The 17,075-nt window shown below is 38.3% G+C and overlaps 1 protein-coding gene across 1 annotated transcript; it reads left to right on the top strand.

Annotated features, from left to right (window-relative positions):
* Positions 1 to 339: 339 nt before the first annotated feature.
* On the top strand, positions 340 to 17,001 carry coq5 (coenzyme Q5, methyltransferase). The gene is made up of 7 exons (XM_033619697.2): positions 340 to 580; positions 2,729 to 2,878; positions 2,965 to 3,189; positions 6,337 to 6,443; positions 9,163 to 9,251; positions 10,072 to 10,183; positions 16,535 to 17,001. Exons 1-7 carry the CDS (start codon positions 379 to 381, stop codon positions 16,634 to 16,636), a joined length of 987 nt encoding a protein of 328 aa, XP_033475588.1. The 5' UTR covers positions 340 to 378; the 3' UTR covers positions 16,637 to 17,001.
* The last annotated feature ends 74 nt before the right edge of the window (positions 17,002 to 17,075 follow it).

Genomic DNA, 17,075 nt, shown 5'->3' on the forward strand with positions numbered 1-17,075 from the left:
TAAAAATGAACAATTAATATTAATTAAAATAAAAATAAATAAAATAGACACGAGTATGAACACACAAATGAACACACACGGGTTTACCTAAGATCTGCATAAATCAATAGTTTTAGTTAGTATTTTCCTGACACATTGTTAAGTTTGATATTACTTTAAGATATGTATCTAGATCTGAATACTTGTGAGCAGGAAACAAGGGCAATTTCTTCAAATATTTTATTAAATATAAAATGAATTAATATAAAAGTTAGCTAAACTAATGAGCAAATTAATCATATACTAGAACTCGTGCACAGAGTCAAGTGTGCTGCAGTCTTATTATAGCGTCGCTTTTGAATGACATCAGACTGACGCACAGTTGCATAATCAGGCAACATGGCCGCATCCATGAGACTGCTGGTGCGGAGGGTAATCCGTCTGTCCCACAGAAACGTCCCCGTCCCCGCTGCTGGAGCCTCGGCCCGGCCAGGATGCAGCTGGGGCCCGTCGACCTGTCGCTGTTTCAGTGAAGCAGCTGAAGACAGAAACACACACTTTGGGTTTGAAACGGTGCCAGAGACGGAGAAGGCGAAGAGAGGTGAGCTGGAGCACAGATGCGCCCTACACTGTAACAAACTTCATTTAAAAAACTCGCTATTTAAAAGTTATTTGCTTCTCTGTGAATGTTCACACCTCGAGGGGCGGGGGTTTAAATGTTTTTCGGTTTGTGAGAGTTTGCTGTGTAGCTCGGCACAGCTGAACCTTAGTGATACTATGTGCAATAAATCCTGTCATCACTTTGAAGGTGATTGCTTCCGCTCTGCAGTGTGTGTAAGTGTGACTGTACTAACATGAGTGGTTGTTGGTGTATTCTTTATGAGCCGAACTTAAAGGCTGCAGGCATTAATCAGTATAGCTTTTTAATTCACGTTAAACCGGCAGTGCTGTTGGCATAGGTCAAGAGTCCGATTTGATCGCAGGTGGGCGGGGCCAGTAAAATAAATAATAAACAAACACATCCAAATGTTTCCCTTTTTTTGGTTAAATATGTCTGTTTTTCCATGCATTATTTTTCTTCACACATTCCACACTACCTGTGCATTTTTCCATACAATTCCACTCCTCCCACACCAAACTAAAGTGTAAGCTGTTGAGGAAGCAGGTTAAGTCTTCCCCTGCCTTACAAATAATTTACAAATCTAATGTTTTGGCAGTGTCTCAGCAGCAGTGTTCCACTAATATTGTTTTCAGATAGAAATCTAAAGCAGATTATTTTGTACTGAAGCTGGTGGTCGACAGTATTTTGCACAATAGTCAATATATTCAATATATGACCACAGTAAGTGCAAATTACTATATTCTGGTCAGGGTGGAAAAACCTCTGAGGCAGTATTTTAGATAAAGAAAGCTACTCACTGTTTAACTTACTCCTAAAATGTGGCACCTCTTGGCCTTCACATGTGCATCAATATTAGGGGCCTGTCCCAATACCCACACTTCCCCTAGAAATACCCACTTACACTTGGTTGTGCGCGTTCACGTTTAGGCTAGTGGTGTCCCAAAACAGAATTGAGGTAGTGGAAGTGGTTTCCAACACTTAAAACCTGCCCTAGATTCCAAGGGAGCCCCGACCCACACTTTCAACAAAGTGGAAGATGAAATTTCCCAGAACACCTTGCGAAGTCAGCAACTTCGGCAAGTTTTGGAAAACAATTTGTTACTGTACGATCGGAATGAGCCAACTCGGTCGAACACTGTGTCAGAATATTTAAACAAATCGACTTACCCGAACAAAATCGGTCAAAACTAGATGACGTCATAGACGCCTCCTGTTTTCAGCATTTCTTCTCCGTTCATTCATCAGACGGAGAAGTATAAACATAGCACACACCACAACAGAAGCACTGGAGCCGGCATTTTCAAACCTGAATGACTACCGGTATCTTGCGTCGCTACTACGCGTGACGTCAGATCTCTACCCTAATATTTCTCACTTGCCGCATCAAGGGTTATGTCGCAAACAAGGGCACTCAATACCAAGTGGAAGATTTAAGGGGTAGAAATGGGACAGGGCCCTAAGTGTGCAAAGTCATCCAGTGGGCCAGATTGGACCCTTTGGCGTGCCGGTTCTGGCCCCCGGGCCGTATGTTTGACACCCCTGGCATAGGTGAAGAAAATAAGAAAAGTTTTGCACACAGCAAATAATCTGTATTATTGTCAGACTAATGTTTTGCGTCATTTTAAATAATATCTGTAGTTTATTGTGTGCGTTGATTTATATTTATTGAATGACATCAAATTGGCGTATTTTAACGATGGGAAAATAAAATAATTTCCTGTAGCTATACATTCACATAATGAAGGCATTTGTCTTAGAACCATATACAAATTAAAATATTATTTTGTTGACCATCTAGATTTTCTGACTGTTAATTTCACACACCCTTCTGTCCAATTATTAAGAATAAACTCCTCAAAAAATAAATTATTTGTTAAAAGTTTGAGATACAAAGTGAGATACAAACCCTGTGTGGTCTGCAAATGATGCCTGACCCCAATTTTAGAGTTCTGCGAGTGATGCATCAAACTGAACACATGAAGTTCAAGTTCATTTGGCACTTTAAATGTAAATAATATTATTAGAATGGCAATGTTTCTCCTGGACCAGACCTTGATTGGTGCATGAAACCCTGACGCAAACAGCTTCCAGTGATGAATCTGCTCTGTCTCTCTCTCTGCTCTTCAGTGTATAAGGTGTTTGAGAATGTGGCGCAGAAGTACGACACTATGAACGACGCCATGAGTCTGGGGATCCATCGACTGTGGAAGGACACGCTGCTGCACGTCATGCACCCGCAGCCCGGGGCGCAGCTTCTGGATGTGGCTGGCGGAACAGGTAAAGCATTGTGTGTGCAACTCTGCAGAGCATCAAAGCTCAACCCCAGACTGGTGTCACACGTCTGTGTTTTTTTTGTCTGTCAGGTGACATTGCCTTCCGTTTCCTGGAGTACGTTCGCTCTCAGCAAGAGCGGCAGAAGCGACGGGCGACGCGGTCCATGCAGACGCCATCATGGCAGGACATTTCCAACAACTACTCCACAGAGGACGAGGAGGGGCCCCAGGAGTCCAGGGCTGTGGTGTGTGACATCAACAAGGAGATGCTGAAAGTGGGCAAGGAGAAAGCGGAAAGCATGGGCGTCAGTGCTGGTAAGGAGACATCTGATCAACTGTGAGACTGTGAGGTTTTTGTGAGCATATTGACATGTACACAGATCAGGTTATTGGGATATCTCTGTCACGTTACTGTGCATGTAAATATCCTACAGTTACAGGAGCCTAGATTAAACCTCATTTTAGCTTTGAGAGAGCTGGATATTGAGTATTGATTGAGCTGTAGCATGTAAAGATCGTATCCAGGTTTCTCGTCACTGTCTGGGGATCAAACCTCAACCTTTTGTCTGAACAGATAATCATGTGTTCATAATAACACAGAGTATTAAGTGCTGTCCAGTGTTGTAAACTGGCACTGATATTTTGGTGTTGTTTAGTTACTCTTTGATCAGATACTCACACTCATTTTAGACTGTATATGAGGTATGTGGCTCAGAGGTAGAGCTAAAGATCGGCGCTTCCATCCCCGGCTCCACCAGTCCGCATGTCGACATATCCTTGGGCAAGAGACTGGATTCATCCCAATACCCGACCTCATATTCTTGTTTCCCTAACTTGCAAATCATGTCTTAGCAATGAGACAAAATGCGACGTCCTTTCCTCTGAAGCATCATGCAAAGCGACGTCCATTTCTAATGACGCAGCAGCTGATCACAGCTGGATCAGCTGCATTCTCAGAACCCATCGGCTGTATTCGGCGTCTGACTTCCGGCAGATGGTGATACAGCCTCTGGGGGCAGACCCCCGATTTTTTGGCATTCCGGATTGATTTGGGCGGAGGAGGCGAATTTCCGTTTCCGACTTCCGTTTATATATAAGTAAATATGCTGAACCATTGCGATGGATTCAGAGTTTGCAGTGACGCCAATTATGTTCCACCTCGTTAGTTCACCGCATGGACCGTTTAACCTGGCAACAACTGCAGCTAGCTCAAACGTGATTGGTCAATATCACGCGGACTACAAACAGCCTACAACCGGAAACCAGGGCTCTTCCGCTCTTCTTCCGGAGGCAAGATCTCCGGGGTTTGCCTACAGACTCTACATTCACTGAATGTAAAGTCTTTATCAGGGGTTGCGTTAACTGGATATTCTCGGTCATTGACCGGTTTTTTACAACAATGACCGGAAAATCTGAAGGCCATCGGTCATTTTGACCGGTTGCAATTACCACCCCTGCCCACTTGGCGGCGGAGTGCACAGTCAGTGGTTTAAGTGGCTGCCGTTTTCACACTGCAGAGAAAAAGTCATTCATCTGCTTCATGTAGTGTTGTTGACATAACGCCCTGGACGCACCGGATGCGGAACTGAAGCGCAGCGCCCAGCAGCGGAGGCAGTTTTCAGTCGCCGCCCATGTTAACCCACAGAGGCAGCGCTTCAGTTCGGCATCTGGTCTATTTTTCACGCGAGCCGCGAGCGCTTCTGTCAAGCTGGATAGAGCGGATCATACCAAACAGCAAGTCGGACACAGAAAAGACGAGAGAATCCGACCAATTTTCAAAATAAAATAACAACACCACGCACTGAGGAACGTGAGGAGAAAATACCGTGTTTATAATTTAAAATAACACAACAGTGCATAACCGAACACATTTTTCAATACCCTAGTCACTTCATTACAATTTTAATTTTGTGTCACTGAGCCTACAGACATAACTACATAACGCCCTGGACACACCCGACGCGTTAGTGACGCGTTAGTCTGAGTGGGCGGAAGTTCGCTGCAGAGATCAGCCTCTCATTGGGCGAAACGAGCCACCCGCTGAAGTCCCGCCCTACCACCTCCGGTTGTGTAGCAGTTTTCAACCGTTTTCAACACGTCCTTTACTAACTTTTGCGGTGTTTGATCTTGCGGGCATGTAGCCATTTTTCTGCCATGGTTTGCGTCCTGTAGGTGATATTTTTGTGGGCGTGTTACACCGAAACCTGTTTCCCCCCGGCAATATTTTTGCAAGCGCACCGTTGCTGTGGCACTGCCCAGAACGATTGTGATTGGTTGAAAGAAGTACAAGCAGCCGGGGCGTTTTTTTCTCCAATCTCAAAGTGAGAGTCGGCCCAGCCAGACCTTTGTTTTCTTGAGAAAGGTCTGGTGAGCGAGACTAGAGCCGCGTTAGTGCCATCCGGTGTGTCCAGGGCGAAGCCTAATGGCCTGGGTGTGTGGATGTCTGTTCATCTTTTCGTTCATGTCCTTATTAATGCACACTTCATAACTTGCTTGATGGATTTATTAAAAATGAACAAATGAAAACTAAATGTCTTTGAATATCTTTATTATCATTTAAAAACGAAAATTAAAATGGCCGGTAAAAATAGATTATGACCAGATTTTTATGACCCTGGCGGTCAAAATGACCGGCGACGAAAAAGTCTAGCGCAACGTCTGGTCTGTATATAGAGACTAGATCAGCTGTCAGGAGGCTTTATTAACAGCTATAAAAACTTTTAATGTAGTTTGAGTTGATGGAGGATAGAGGAGTTGAGGAGGGATATTGGGTTGAACCCCCTGAACCTCAAATTGCTTCCGGCTGTGTGCAAGTGCATGTGAATGGTTACCGATTAGCAGCTAGCACCATGCATTGTAGCCTCGGCCACCATGTGTGACTGTGTGTGTGAATGGTTGAATGTGACGTGGCATAAAAGCGCTTCGAGTGGTCCGAAGACTAGACCATTTGCCATATACCATATGTTCCATGTGAGCATTTCTATCAAATGTGATCAAAGGCAGCATAAGGTTCCATAGTATAAGTGCATGTAAATGTATTCAGTGTAATAAGCTGAGCTCACTGAGCTCTGAGTGGAGTTGTCTCTGAAAAGTCGACAGCTGTGACTGGCTGTCAACACTCTCAGATAATTTTATGCATGAAATATAAAGTAAATATGTGCAGACATTCACTTCCAAACATTCACATCAGACTCCTGAGAGCAGCACTCAGACCACTTTAATCATAAGCGTGAGAGTTCTGTGCAGCCACCTGAACAGATTTATTGTTACAGAATTATGAAACCGATCTATTGGTGTAAAACTGTCACAAGTTTATAAACTGCAGCTACAGGTGCATCAATACTGCAATCAAAACACAGCACTTGGAATCTGAGTAGAGAGCAAAGTTAAAGTGAAGACGGTGAGACAGTTATTGACCTGAGCGTCTGTGCCAATGTGTCTTTGTGTGTTGATGTGCATCAGGTCTGTCGTGGGTGGTGGGGGATGCAGAGGAGCTGCCCTTTGAAGATGACCAGTTTGACATTTATACCATTGCCTTTGGCATTCGAAACGTCACCCATATAGATCAGGTAACTGACTGGAACATTACTACAGCCTTTCTCTAATGCACAGATAGATTTATAAAGAGTGCTGGTGCTGGGTTGCACTTAAAGGGACAGTTCACCCCCAAATCAAAAATACATATTATTCCTCTTATCTGTAGTGCTGTTTATCAGTCTAGAGTGTTTTGGTGCAAGTTGCTGAGTGTTGGGGATATTGGCTCTAGAGATGTCTGCCTTCTCTTGATTATAATGGAACTAGATGGCACTCGGCTTGTGTTTCTCAAAGTGCATAAAAATGCATTTGAAAAACTCAGCAGCAACGTCTCTTTCCAGAAATCAAGACCAGGTTACTCAAGATAATCCACAGACCTTTTTGGCATGAGTGCATCTATTAACTAATGAGAGGCTCATGCTCGTGACAGCTTGGGTTGTAAACATTAATGGCGTCCGCCTCGGCTGAGTTGTAACATTAGCTAGCTCAGAGGTGCTAGGTGAGCTAGCAGGGGATGCACGCTTCTTTGTGCCTGGTGATACGGTTTTGCAGGTGTACTTTGGTAGAAAGAAAGTAGTTCCTACTTGAAACTGCTCACAACAAGGTCTGTAGATTATCTTAAGTAACCAGGTCATGATTTCCAGAAAGAGACATTGCTGTTGAGTTTTTTGGATGTACAGTACAGGCCAAAAGTTTGGACACACCTTCTCATTCAATGCGTTTTCTTTATTTTCATGACTATTTACATTGTAGATTCTCACTGAAGGCATCAAAACTATGAATGAACACATGTGGAGTTATGTACTTAACAAAAAAAGGTGAAATAACTGAAAACATGTTTTATATTCTAGTTTCTTCAAAATAGCCACCCTTTGCTCTGATTACTGCTTTGCACACTCTTGGCATTCTCTCCATGAGCTTCAAGAGGTAGTCACCTGAAATGGTTTCCACTTCACAGGTGTGCCTTATCAGGGTTAATTAGTGGAATTTCTTGCTTTATCAATGGGGTTGGGACCATCAGTTGTGTTGTGCAGAAGTCAGGTTAATACACAGCCGACAGCCCTATTGGACAACTGTTAAAATTCATATTATGGCAAGAACCAATCAGCTAACTAAAGAAAAACCAGTGGCCATCATTACTTTAAGAAATGAAGGTCAGTCAGTCCGGAAAATTGCAAAAACTTTAAATGTGTCCCCAAGTGGAGTCGCAAAAACCATCAAGCGCTACAACGAAACTGGCACACATGAGGACCGACCCAGGAAAGGAAGACCAAGAGGCACCTCTGCTTCTGAGGATAAGTTCATCCGAGTCACCAGCCTCAGAAATCGCAAGTTAACAGCAGCTCAGATCAGAGACCAGATGAATGCCACACAGAGTTCTAGCAGCAGACCCATCTCTAGAACAACTGTTAAGAGGAGACTGCGCGAATCAGGCCTTCATGGTCAAATAGCTGCTAGGAAACCACTGCTAAGGAGAGGCAACAAGCAGAAGAGATTTGTTTGGGCCAAGAAACACAAGGAATGGACATTAGACCAGTGGAAATCTGTGCTTTGGTCTGATGAGTCCAAATTTGAGATCTTTGGTTCCAACCGCCGTGTCTTTGTGAGACGCAGAAAAGGTGAACGGATGGATTCCACATGCCTGGTTCCCACTGTGAAGCATGGAGGAGGAGGTGTGATGGTGTGGGGGTGTTTTGCTGGTGACACTGTTGGGGATTTATTCAAAATTGAAGGCACACTGAACCAGCATGGCTACCACAGCATCCTGCAGCGACATGCCATCCCATCCGGTTTGCGTTTAGTTGGACGATCATTTATTTTTCAACAGGACAATGACCCCAAACACACCTCCAGGCTGTGTAAGGGCTATTTGACCAAGAAGGAGAGTGATGGAGTGCTGCGGCAGATGACCTGGCCTCCACAGCCACCGGACCTGAACCCAATCCAGATGGTTTGGGGTGAGCTGGACCGCAGAGTGAAGGCAAAGGGGCCAACAAGTGCTAAACACCTCTGGGAACTCCTTCAAGACTGTTGGAAAACCATTTCAGGTGACTACCTCTTGAAGCTCATGGAGAGAATGCCAAGAGTGTGCAAAGCAGTAATCAGAGCAAAGGGTGGCTATTTTGAAGAAACTAGAATATAAAACATGTTTTCAGTTATTTCACCTTTTTTTGTTAAGTACATAACTCCACATGTGTTCATTCATAGTTTTGATGCCTTCAGTGAGAATCTACAATGTAAATAGTCATGAAAATAAAGAAAACGCATTGAATGAGAAGGTGTGTCCAAACTTTTGGCCTGTACTGTATGTTTTTGGCACTTTGAGCACCACAAGCCGAGTGCCATCTAGTTCCATTATATTCAAGAGAAGGCAGACATCTCTACGGCCGAAATCTCCAACACTCTGCAACTCACACCAAAACAATGTAGACTGATAAATAGCACTGCAGGTAAGAAAACAAATATGTCTTTTTGATTTTGGGGTGAACTGTCCCTTTAAGGTTTCATTTCCATCACTCACATGCATAAAGAGTACTCACAGTTAAAATCCAATTCCAAAATCCAATGATACTCAATTTACAGTGGCATTAAATGTGAAAAAGCAGCAAATCCTCACATTTAAGAAGCTGAAACCAACAAATCTTTTGCTCTATAATTAACTAAAGTAATGAATTGATAATTGAAATTGTTGTGAACGTATTTTTCGTTGTTTGATGAATCACGTCAGCGTGAATTCCTTTTTCTTTTTGTCAGGCACTGCAGGAGGCTCTGCGGGTCCTGAAGCCTGGTGGCAGGTTCATGTGTTTAGAGTTCAGCAAAGTGACCAATCCTCTATTGGCAAGGTGAGAAGGAGTGTTGGCTCATGATGGATGACTCGGTGTGAATATGAATCAGCCTTGTGAATCTCAGAAGGTCCCTGTGGATTTATTACCGCCATCACAAATCTGACAGCACATTTTTACTGCTGCAGCTTGTTTAGGCTCCTGGAGGCTGCTGTGTGCTCATGGACAACCTGCACAGAGCTGCTGTAGAAATTCAGAAAAAAACAGGCTCACTGTAATCTAGAAAAAGTGATTTGTTATTTTGAAATGGAGATATTTCCCACAAATGCTCAGGTTAAAGACAAATGTTAAAAAAATGTATTCATATATATTGTTGTTATCTGAATGGCTGCTGTGTCCTTCCATAATATGAAAATATAAGACAACCTACTTTTTGCTTTGTAAGGTTTAGACAAACACTGCCCCCTGCTGGTATTGTACCTCAAAGCACTTCAGCAGATTGCCCGTTAAAATTACTACAGAGCATGGTGGGCCAACCTTGTGATGGAGGGCCAGTAGTTTGTGGAGGATGTTCCTCCAGCCAAAGACTCCACCCTCTGATGTGTACAACTACAAGTGGAGAGGAAGGATTAATTAGTGAAATCACCTTTTGCGAGGGCCAGTCAGTCTTTCCAACTCTTTTAAGTGCAGATGTTTGACTCAATTAAAAGAAGCATTTCCTTAAGAAGAAAAAAGTGCTTGTGTGAGAGCACATTACAAACATAGACAAAATCAATGTATGAAAGATTTTGGGAAAATGATGATTGGTTGCAGGTTTAAGCTCTGTCTGAGAAAGAAACTTTTGGCTTCTTTGGTAACTTGCATCCTGCTCTATTTTCAGGCTTTATGATGCATACAGTTTCCAGATGATCCCAGTTTTGGGAGAGGTGATTGCTGGAGACTGGAAGTCGTACCAGTATCTAGTAGAAAGCATTCGCAAGTTCCCAGACCAGGTGAGGACATTTGATTCTTTCATTTTTGTCTCCCCATTTCTAGTATTGCTCCTCTGACGTGATTAACCTCAAATTAGGGCTATTTTAAAAACATTCCCCATTTAGATTGTACAGATCTTTCTCAGGGAATATATAATATAATAATATATAACACACGAACATTGATTGCAAGACAGCACAACTAAACAGTCCTAGTTTGTGATAGCTCCCTAGGCCACTGTATTATATTAATTATAGTTATGTCATAAAAAAGTCAAACTATAGTATGCCGTTAAACTGTCATAAAAAGGTTAAGAATAATATGCCATTGAAAATATTATAAAAAATCATGGATGTCACACAGTATTAAAATTAAAAAAAAGTCATAGTATAGTATGTCATGAAAATGACATGGTATGTCATGGTATGCCATAAAATTTCTTAATAAATGTTGCACACAAAGCATCGAAAAATGAGATGAAAATGTCGTATTATGGTATGTCGTAAAAATGTGATAAGGAAAATATCATATTATAGAATGCCATAAAAAAATAATAAAAAATGTCATAGTAAAGTATGTCATTAAAATATGATCAAGAATCTCAAAGTAAAATATGTCATGAAAATGTGATAAAAAAAAAGTCATAGTATAGTATGTCGTTCTTTACGATACTATGACGTTTTTTCATGATTTTTGACGACATACTATACTATGACGGGTTTTTTTTTTCATAATTTTTAACAACATGCTATACTATGACTTTTTTTTCATGATTTTTAACGACATACTATACTATGACGCTTTTCAATAATTTTTAAAAACATACTATACTATGACGTTTTTTTCATAATTTTTAACAACATACTATACTATGACTTTTTTTTCATGATTTTTAACAACATGCGATACTATGACGTTTTTCATGATTTTTAACGACATACTATACTATGATGTTTTTCATGATTTTTAACGACATACTATACTATGACATTTTTTCATGATTTTTGACGACATACTATACTATGACATTTTTTTCCCTAACTTTTAACAACATAAATACTATGACGTTTTTCATGATTTTTGATGACATACTATACTATGACTTTTTTTCATCATTTTTAACAACATACAATACTGTGACATTCTTTCATGCTTTTTGACAGCATACTATACTGTGATGTTTTTTCATGATTTCTGACGACATACTATACTATGACATTTTCTCATGACTTTTAACAACATGATACTATGACGTTTTTACATGGTTTTGGACGACATACTTAACTATGACATTTTTTCAAGATGTTTGACTACATACTATACTGTGACGTTTTTCATGATTTTTGACGAGATACTATACTATGAGGTTTCTACATGATTTCTGACGACATACTATACTATGACATTTTCTCATGACTTTTAACAACATATGACGTTTTTTCAAGATGTTTGATGACATACTATGCTATGACATTTTTTTTCCATAACTTTTAACAACATACAATACTATGACGTTTTTCATGATTTTTGACGACATACTATATTAAGACTTTTTTTCATGATTTTCAACGACATTCTATACTATGCAATTTTTTTTCATAATTTTTAACAACGTACTTAACTGTGACGTTTTTCATGACTTTTAACAACAAACTATAGTATGACGTTTTTTCAAGATGTTTGACGACATACTATACTATGATGTTTTTTTCATGAGTTTTGACAGCATACTAGTCTGAGCTTTTACATGGTTTTGGACGACATACTGTACTATGATGTTTTTTCATGATTTTCAACGACATACTATACTATGATGTTTTTTCATGATTTTCAACGACATACTATACTATGATGTTTTTTCATGATTTTCAACGACATACTATACTATGACATTTTTTTTCCCCTAACTTTTAACAACATAAATACTATGATGTTTTTTCATGATTTTCAACGACATACTATACTATGACATTTTTTTCCCCCTAACTTTTAACAACATAAATACTATGATGTTTTTTCATGATTTTCAACGACATACTATTCTATGACATTTTTTCATGATTTTGGACAACATACTTTACTATGACTTTTTTTTTATAATTTTTGACGATATGCTATACTATGATGTTTTTTCATGGTTTTCAACGACATATATACTATGACGTTTTTACATGGTTTTGGACAACATACTATACTATGAGCTTTTTTCATGATTTTTGACAACATGCTATATTATGACATTTTTACATGGTTTTGGTCGACATGCTATACTATGACGTTTTTTTTCCCCATGACTTTTAACAACATATTATACTATGATGTTTTGTTGTTATTTTCAACGACACTATGATGTTTTTCATGTTTTTTGACAACTAGTGTAGTATGTTGTTCAAATTCATGAAAAAACATCATAATGTATAGCATGTCGTCAAAAAGCAAAAGCAAAAAATCGTAATAGTAGTATGTCATCAAAAATCATGAAAAAACGTCATGCTAAAGTGTGGCATCCAAAACCATTTAAAACGTCATAGTATAGGATGTTGTCCAAAATCACCTAAAAACGTCATAGTATAGTTTGTTGTCCAAAACCATGCAAAAACATCATAGTCTGTTGTTGAAAATCATGAAAAAAAGGTCATAGTATATAGTATGTTGTCCAAAAATATGTAAAAATGTCATAGTATAGTATGTTGTCAAAAATCATTAAAAAATATCACGGTAAAGTATGTCATCCAAAACCATGCAAAAACGTCATAGTATAGTATGTCATCCAAAATCATGAAAAAAGGTCATAGTATAGTCTGTCGTCAGAAATCATGAAAAAACGTCGTAGTATAGTATGTCATCCAAAATCATGAAAAAATATCATAGTATAGTATGTCGTCAGAAATCATGAAAAAATATCATAGTATAGTATGTCATCAGAAATCATGAAAAAACGTCATTGTATAGTGTGTCATTCAAAATCATGAAAAAATGTCATAGTATAGTATGTCGTCAGAAATCATGAAAAAACGTCACAGTATAGTATGTCGTCAGAAATCATGAAAAAACGTCATAGTATAGCATGTCATCAGAAATCATGAATAAACGTCATAGTATAGTATGTCGTCAGAAATCATGAAAAAACATCATAGTATGGTATGTCGTCGAAAATCATGAAAAAACGTCATAGTATAGTATGTCGTCCAAAATCATGAAAAAAATGTCATAGTATAGTACGTCGTTATAAAGCATGAAAAACTGTCATAGTATAGTATGTCGTCAAAAATCATGCAAAAACGTAATAATAAGGTTTACGGTCCAAAATCATGGAAAAAGGTCATAGTATACTATGTCGTCCAAAATCATGAAACAAAATCATATTAAAGCATGTCGTCCAAAACCGTGGTAAAACGTCATAGTATAGTATGACGTATAAAATAATTTAAAAATATAGTATAATACACTTTTTATTCCTTTAATATATGTTTATTGCATTTTTTACATAAAACACATGACAGAACAGCTCACACATGACATGGCAAATAGAAGGAGTAGTTGAAAATAAGAGAATAAGGTAACAATGAAAAACAGATTTAGTGGAAATAAATAAAAATAAATAAGAGCGAGTGGGCATTACATCCATCCCCAACGTCCCTCACCTCCCACAGCCACACAGAGGCAGCAATAACCAAACAGACTGGGCTATACAGACAAATAACAAGGTTACAAGAGGGCTAATTTATAAGAAGTGTCCAGAGACTGGCTAGGCCAATTTAGGAAACCCCTGTAATATAGAAGATGACAGTGTAGGTCCGATGTACTTTAAGTTAGGATCCCAAACTTTATGAAATGCCTCTACTGAAGAGTGATGCATACAGGTTATATATTCATTGGGAATACACTGCATTACAAGATTGTGCCATGACTTTTTTATTGGAGCAGCATCCTTGATCCAGAAGAGCAGAATATTTTTCCTGGCAGCAAAAGTCAAAAGATTGAAAAGTCTTTTGTGTTTGATGTTTGTAGTATGACCATCTGAGAGTCCAAGAAGGAGCCACATAGGGTCCAAATCTATTTGCACAACAAATATAACAGACAGTTCACTTACAATACTGGACCAATAGCTTTGTAGCTTCACACAAAGCCAAAAACAGTGAATATAGTTTCCAGACTTAGAGTTACACTTACAACAGAGATTGGAAACATTAGCATCCATTTTATTTTTGAGAGTAGGTGTTATATATGTGCGGTGTACAATTCTGAACTGAGTAGATTTGGTTCGATTGCAGATAGATATTTCTATAGCATGGATCCACACTGCCTGCTACACCAGGTCGGCAATAGTGATGCCAAAGTCCATAGTATGTTGTTAAAAAACCATGAAAAAAGCTCATAGTATAGTATGTCGTCCAAAACCATGTAAAAACATCATAGTATAGTAAGTAGTTGAAAATCATGAAAAAGGTCATAGTATAGCATGTCGTCAAAGATCATCAAAAAGCGTCATCGTGTAGTATGTCGTCCAAAATTATGTAAAAAGGTCGTAGTAGGATAGCATGTCGTCAAAAATCATGAAAAAACGTCATTGTATAGTATGTCGTCAAAAAACATGAAGAAACGTCTTAGAATAGTATGTCATCAAAAATCATGAAAAAACGTCATAGTATAGCATGTTGTCAGAAATCATGAAAAAAACCGTTGTGTAGTATGTTGTCAAAAATCATGTAAAAACGTCATAGTATAGTATGTCGTCCAGAACCATGTAAAAACGTCATAATATAGCATGTCGTCCAAAATCATGAAAAAACGTCATAGTATAGTATGTCGTCAAAAATCATGAAAAAAACTTAATAGTATAGCATGTTGTCAAAAATCATTAAAACATGTTATAGTATAATATGTCGTCAAAAATCATGAAAAAATGTCATCGTGTAGTATCTCATCAAAAATCATGTAAAAACGTCATATTATAGTATGTCGTCCAAAATCATGAAAAAATGTCAGTATAGTATGTCATCAGAAATCATGAAAAAACATCATAGTATAGTATGTTGTCAGAAATCATGAAAAACGTCATAGTATAGCATGTCGTCAAAGATCATCAAAAAGCGTCATCGTGTAGTATGTCGTCCAAAATCATGTAAAAACGTCATTGTATAGTATGTCGTCAAAAAACATGAAGAAACGTCTTAGAATAGTATGTCATCAAAAATCATGAAAAAACGTCATAGTATAGCATGTTGTCAGAAATCATGAAAAAAACCGCTGTGTAGTATGTTGTCAAAAATCGTGTAAAAATGTCATAGTATAGTATGTCGTCCAGAACCATGTAAAAATGTCATAATATAGCATGTCGTCCAAAATCATGTAAAAACGTCATAGTATAGTATGTCGTCCAAAATCATGAAAAAATGTCAGTATAGTATGTCGTCCAGAACCATGTAAAAATGTCATAATATAGTATGTCGTCCAAAATCATGTAAAAACGTCATAGTATAGTATGTCGTCAGAAATCATGAAAAAACGTCATTGTATAGTATGTCGTCAAAAAACATGAAGAAACGTCTTAGAATAGTATGTCATCAAAAATCATGAAAAAACGTCATAGTATAGCATGTTGTCAGAAATCATGAAAAAAACCGTTGTGTAGTATGTTGTCAAAAATCGTGTAAAAATGTCATAGTATAGTATGTCGTCCAGAACCATGTAAAAATGTCATAATATAGCATGTCGTCCAAAATCATGAAAAAACGTCATAATATAGTATGTCATCAAAAATAATGAAAAAAACTTAATAGTATAGCATGTTGTCAAAAATCATGAAAGCATGTTATAGCATACTATGTCGTCCAAAATCATGAAAGGTAGTCATAGTACGTCATAGTATTTTGAGGACAAAAGTCATAGTTTTGTATGTTGCCAAAATCATGAAAAAATGTCATAGTATAATACAGTATAACACCTAAACCTAGTATGTCAGAAAAGGTAACAACAAAAAAAGTCATGATATATTGTCCAAAAAAAAAAAAAAACACACACACAAGTCACAGTATGGTATGTCTCACTAAAAGTCATGGTATACTAAATGTTATAGGTACATGTAATGAATTAAGTCAATGCAACATAACCAGTGAAACTGCACTTTGCTGTTGTTGTTAGAAATGAGAAGAAATGCTGATTCATTTTATCAATTGAATAATTAACTGTCTCAACACTACTTGTCATTGTAGGTTCTGAAATTTTGTTTCCATTGCTTAAAGCTTGTTAGATTTTCACCTGTATTAATTATTTGATGCCAAACACCTACCTGACTATGTGTAGCAGTGTAACTTTGTGGATTAAATGTTGGTAAATCATTTCCTGTACTCTTTTGTTTTTTTCTACAGGAGGAGTTTAAATGTATGATTGAGGACGCAGGTTTCTACTGTGTGAAGTACCACAACCTCACCGGCGGAATTGTGGCTCTTCACTCTGGTTTCAAACTGTGAGATGCACTTCTGACACCTGTGAAAAAAAGCCAAAGGACTTGATCTGTGTTTCAGGCTTTTTTGCCTGTATAACAAACTGTCTGCAGTTATCAGACATGAATTTCAGAGCATGAATCCCCAGAGCTTCTCTCTGCACAGTGACAGGAAGTCAGGTCAGTGGATATATTTATTGATTTACTTACCTGCTGTTGGTCTTCATTAAAAACAGTACCAATGTTGGTGTATAGAGTGCATGTCACTGAATGTGTGGTGGTAATGTTAAGACTGGCAAGTGAGTTAAACCATGTAAGTGTTGTTAGTTTTGAATATTTTTTATAATGTCAACATTTTGGCAACAAGTAATAAATTTTTTTGGAAAACATTGACACCAAACTACTTATTACTACTAACAACAATACAACTACTAACTTTTAGAAAGCAAAATGTAAAAATGTCAACG

This window comes from Epinephelus lanceolatus, chromosome 9 (assembly GCF_041903045.1).
Source record: "Epinephelus lanceolatus isolate andai-2023 chromosome 9, ASM4190304v1, whole genome shotgun sequence".
Taxonomy (NCBI): domain Eukaryota; kingdom Metazoa; phylum Chordata; class Actinopteri; order Perciformes; family Serranidae; genus Epinephelus; species Epinephelus lanceolatus.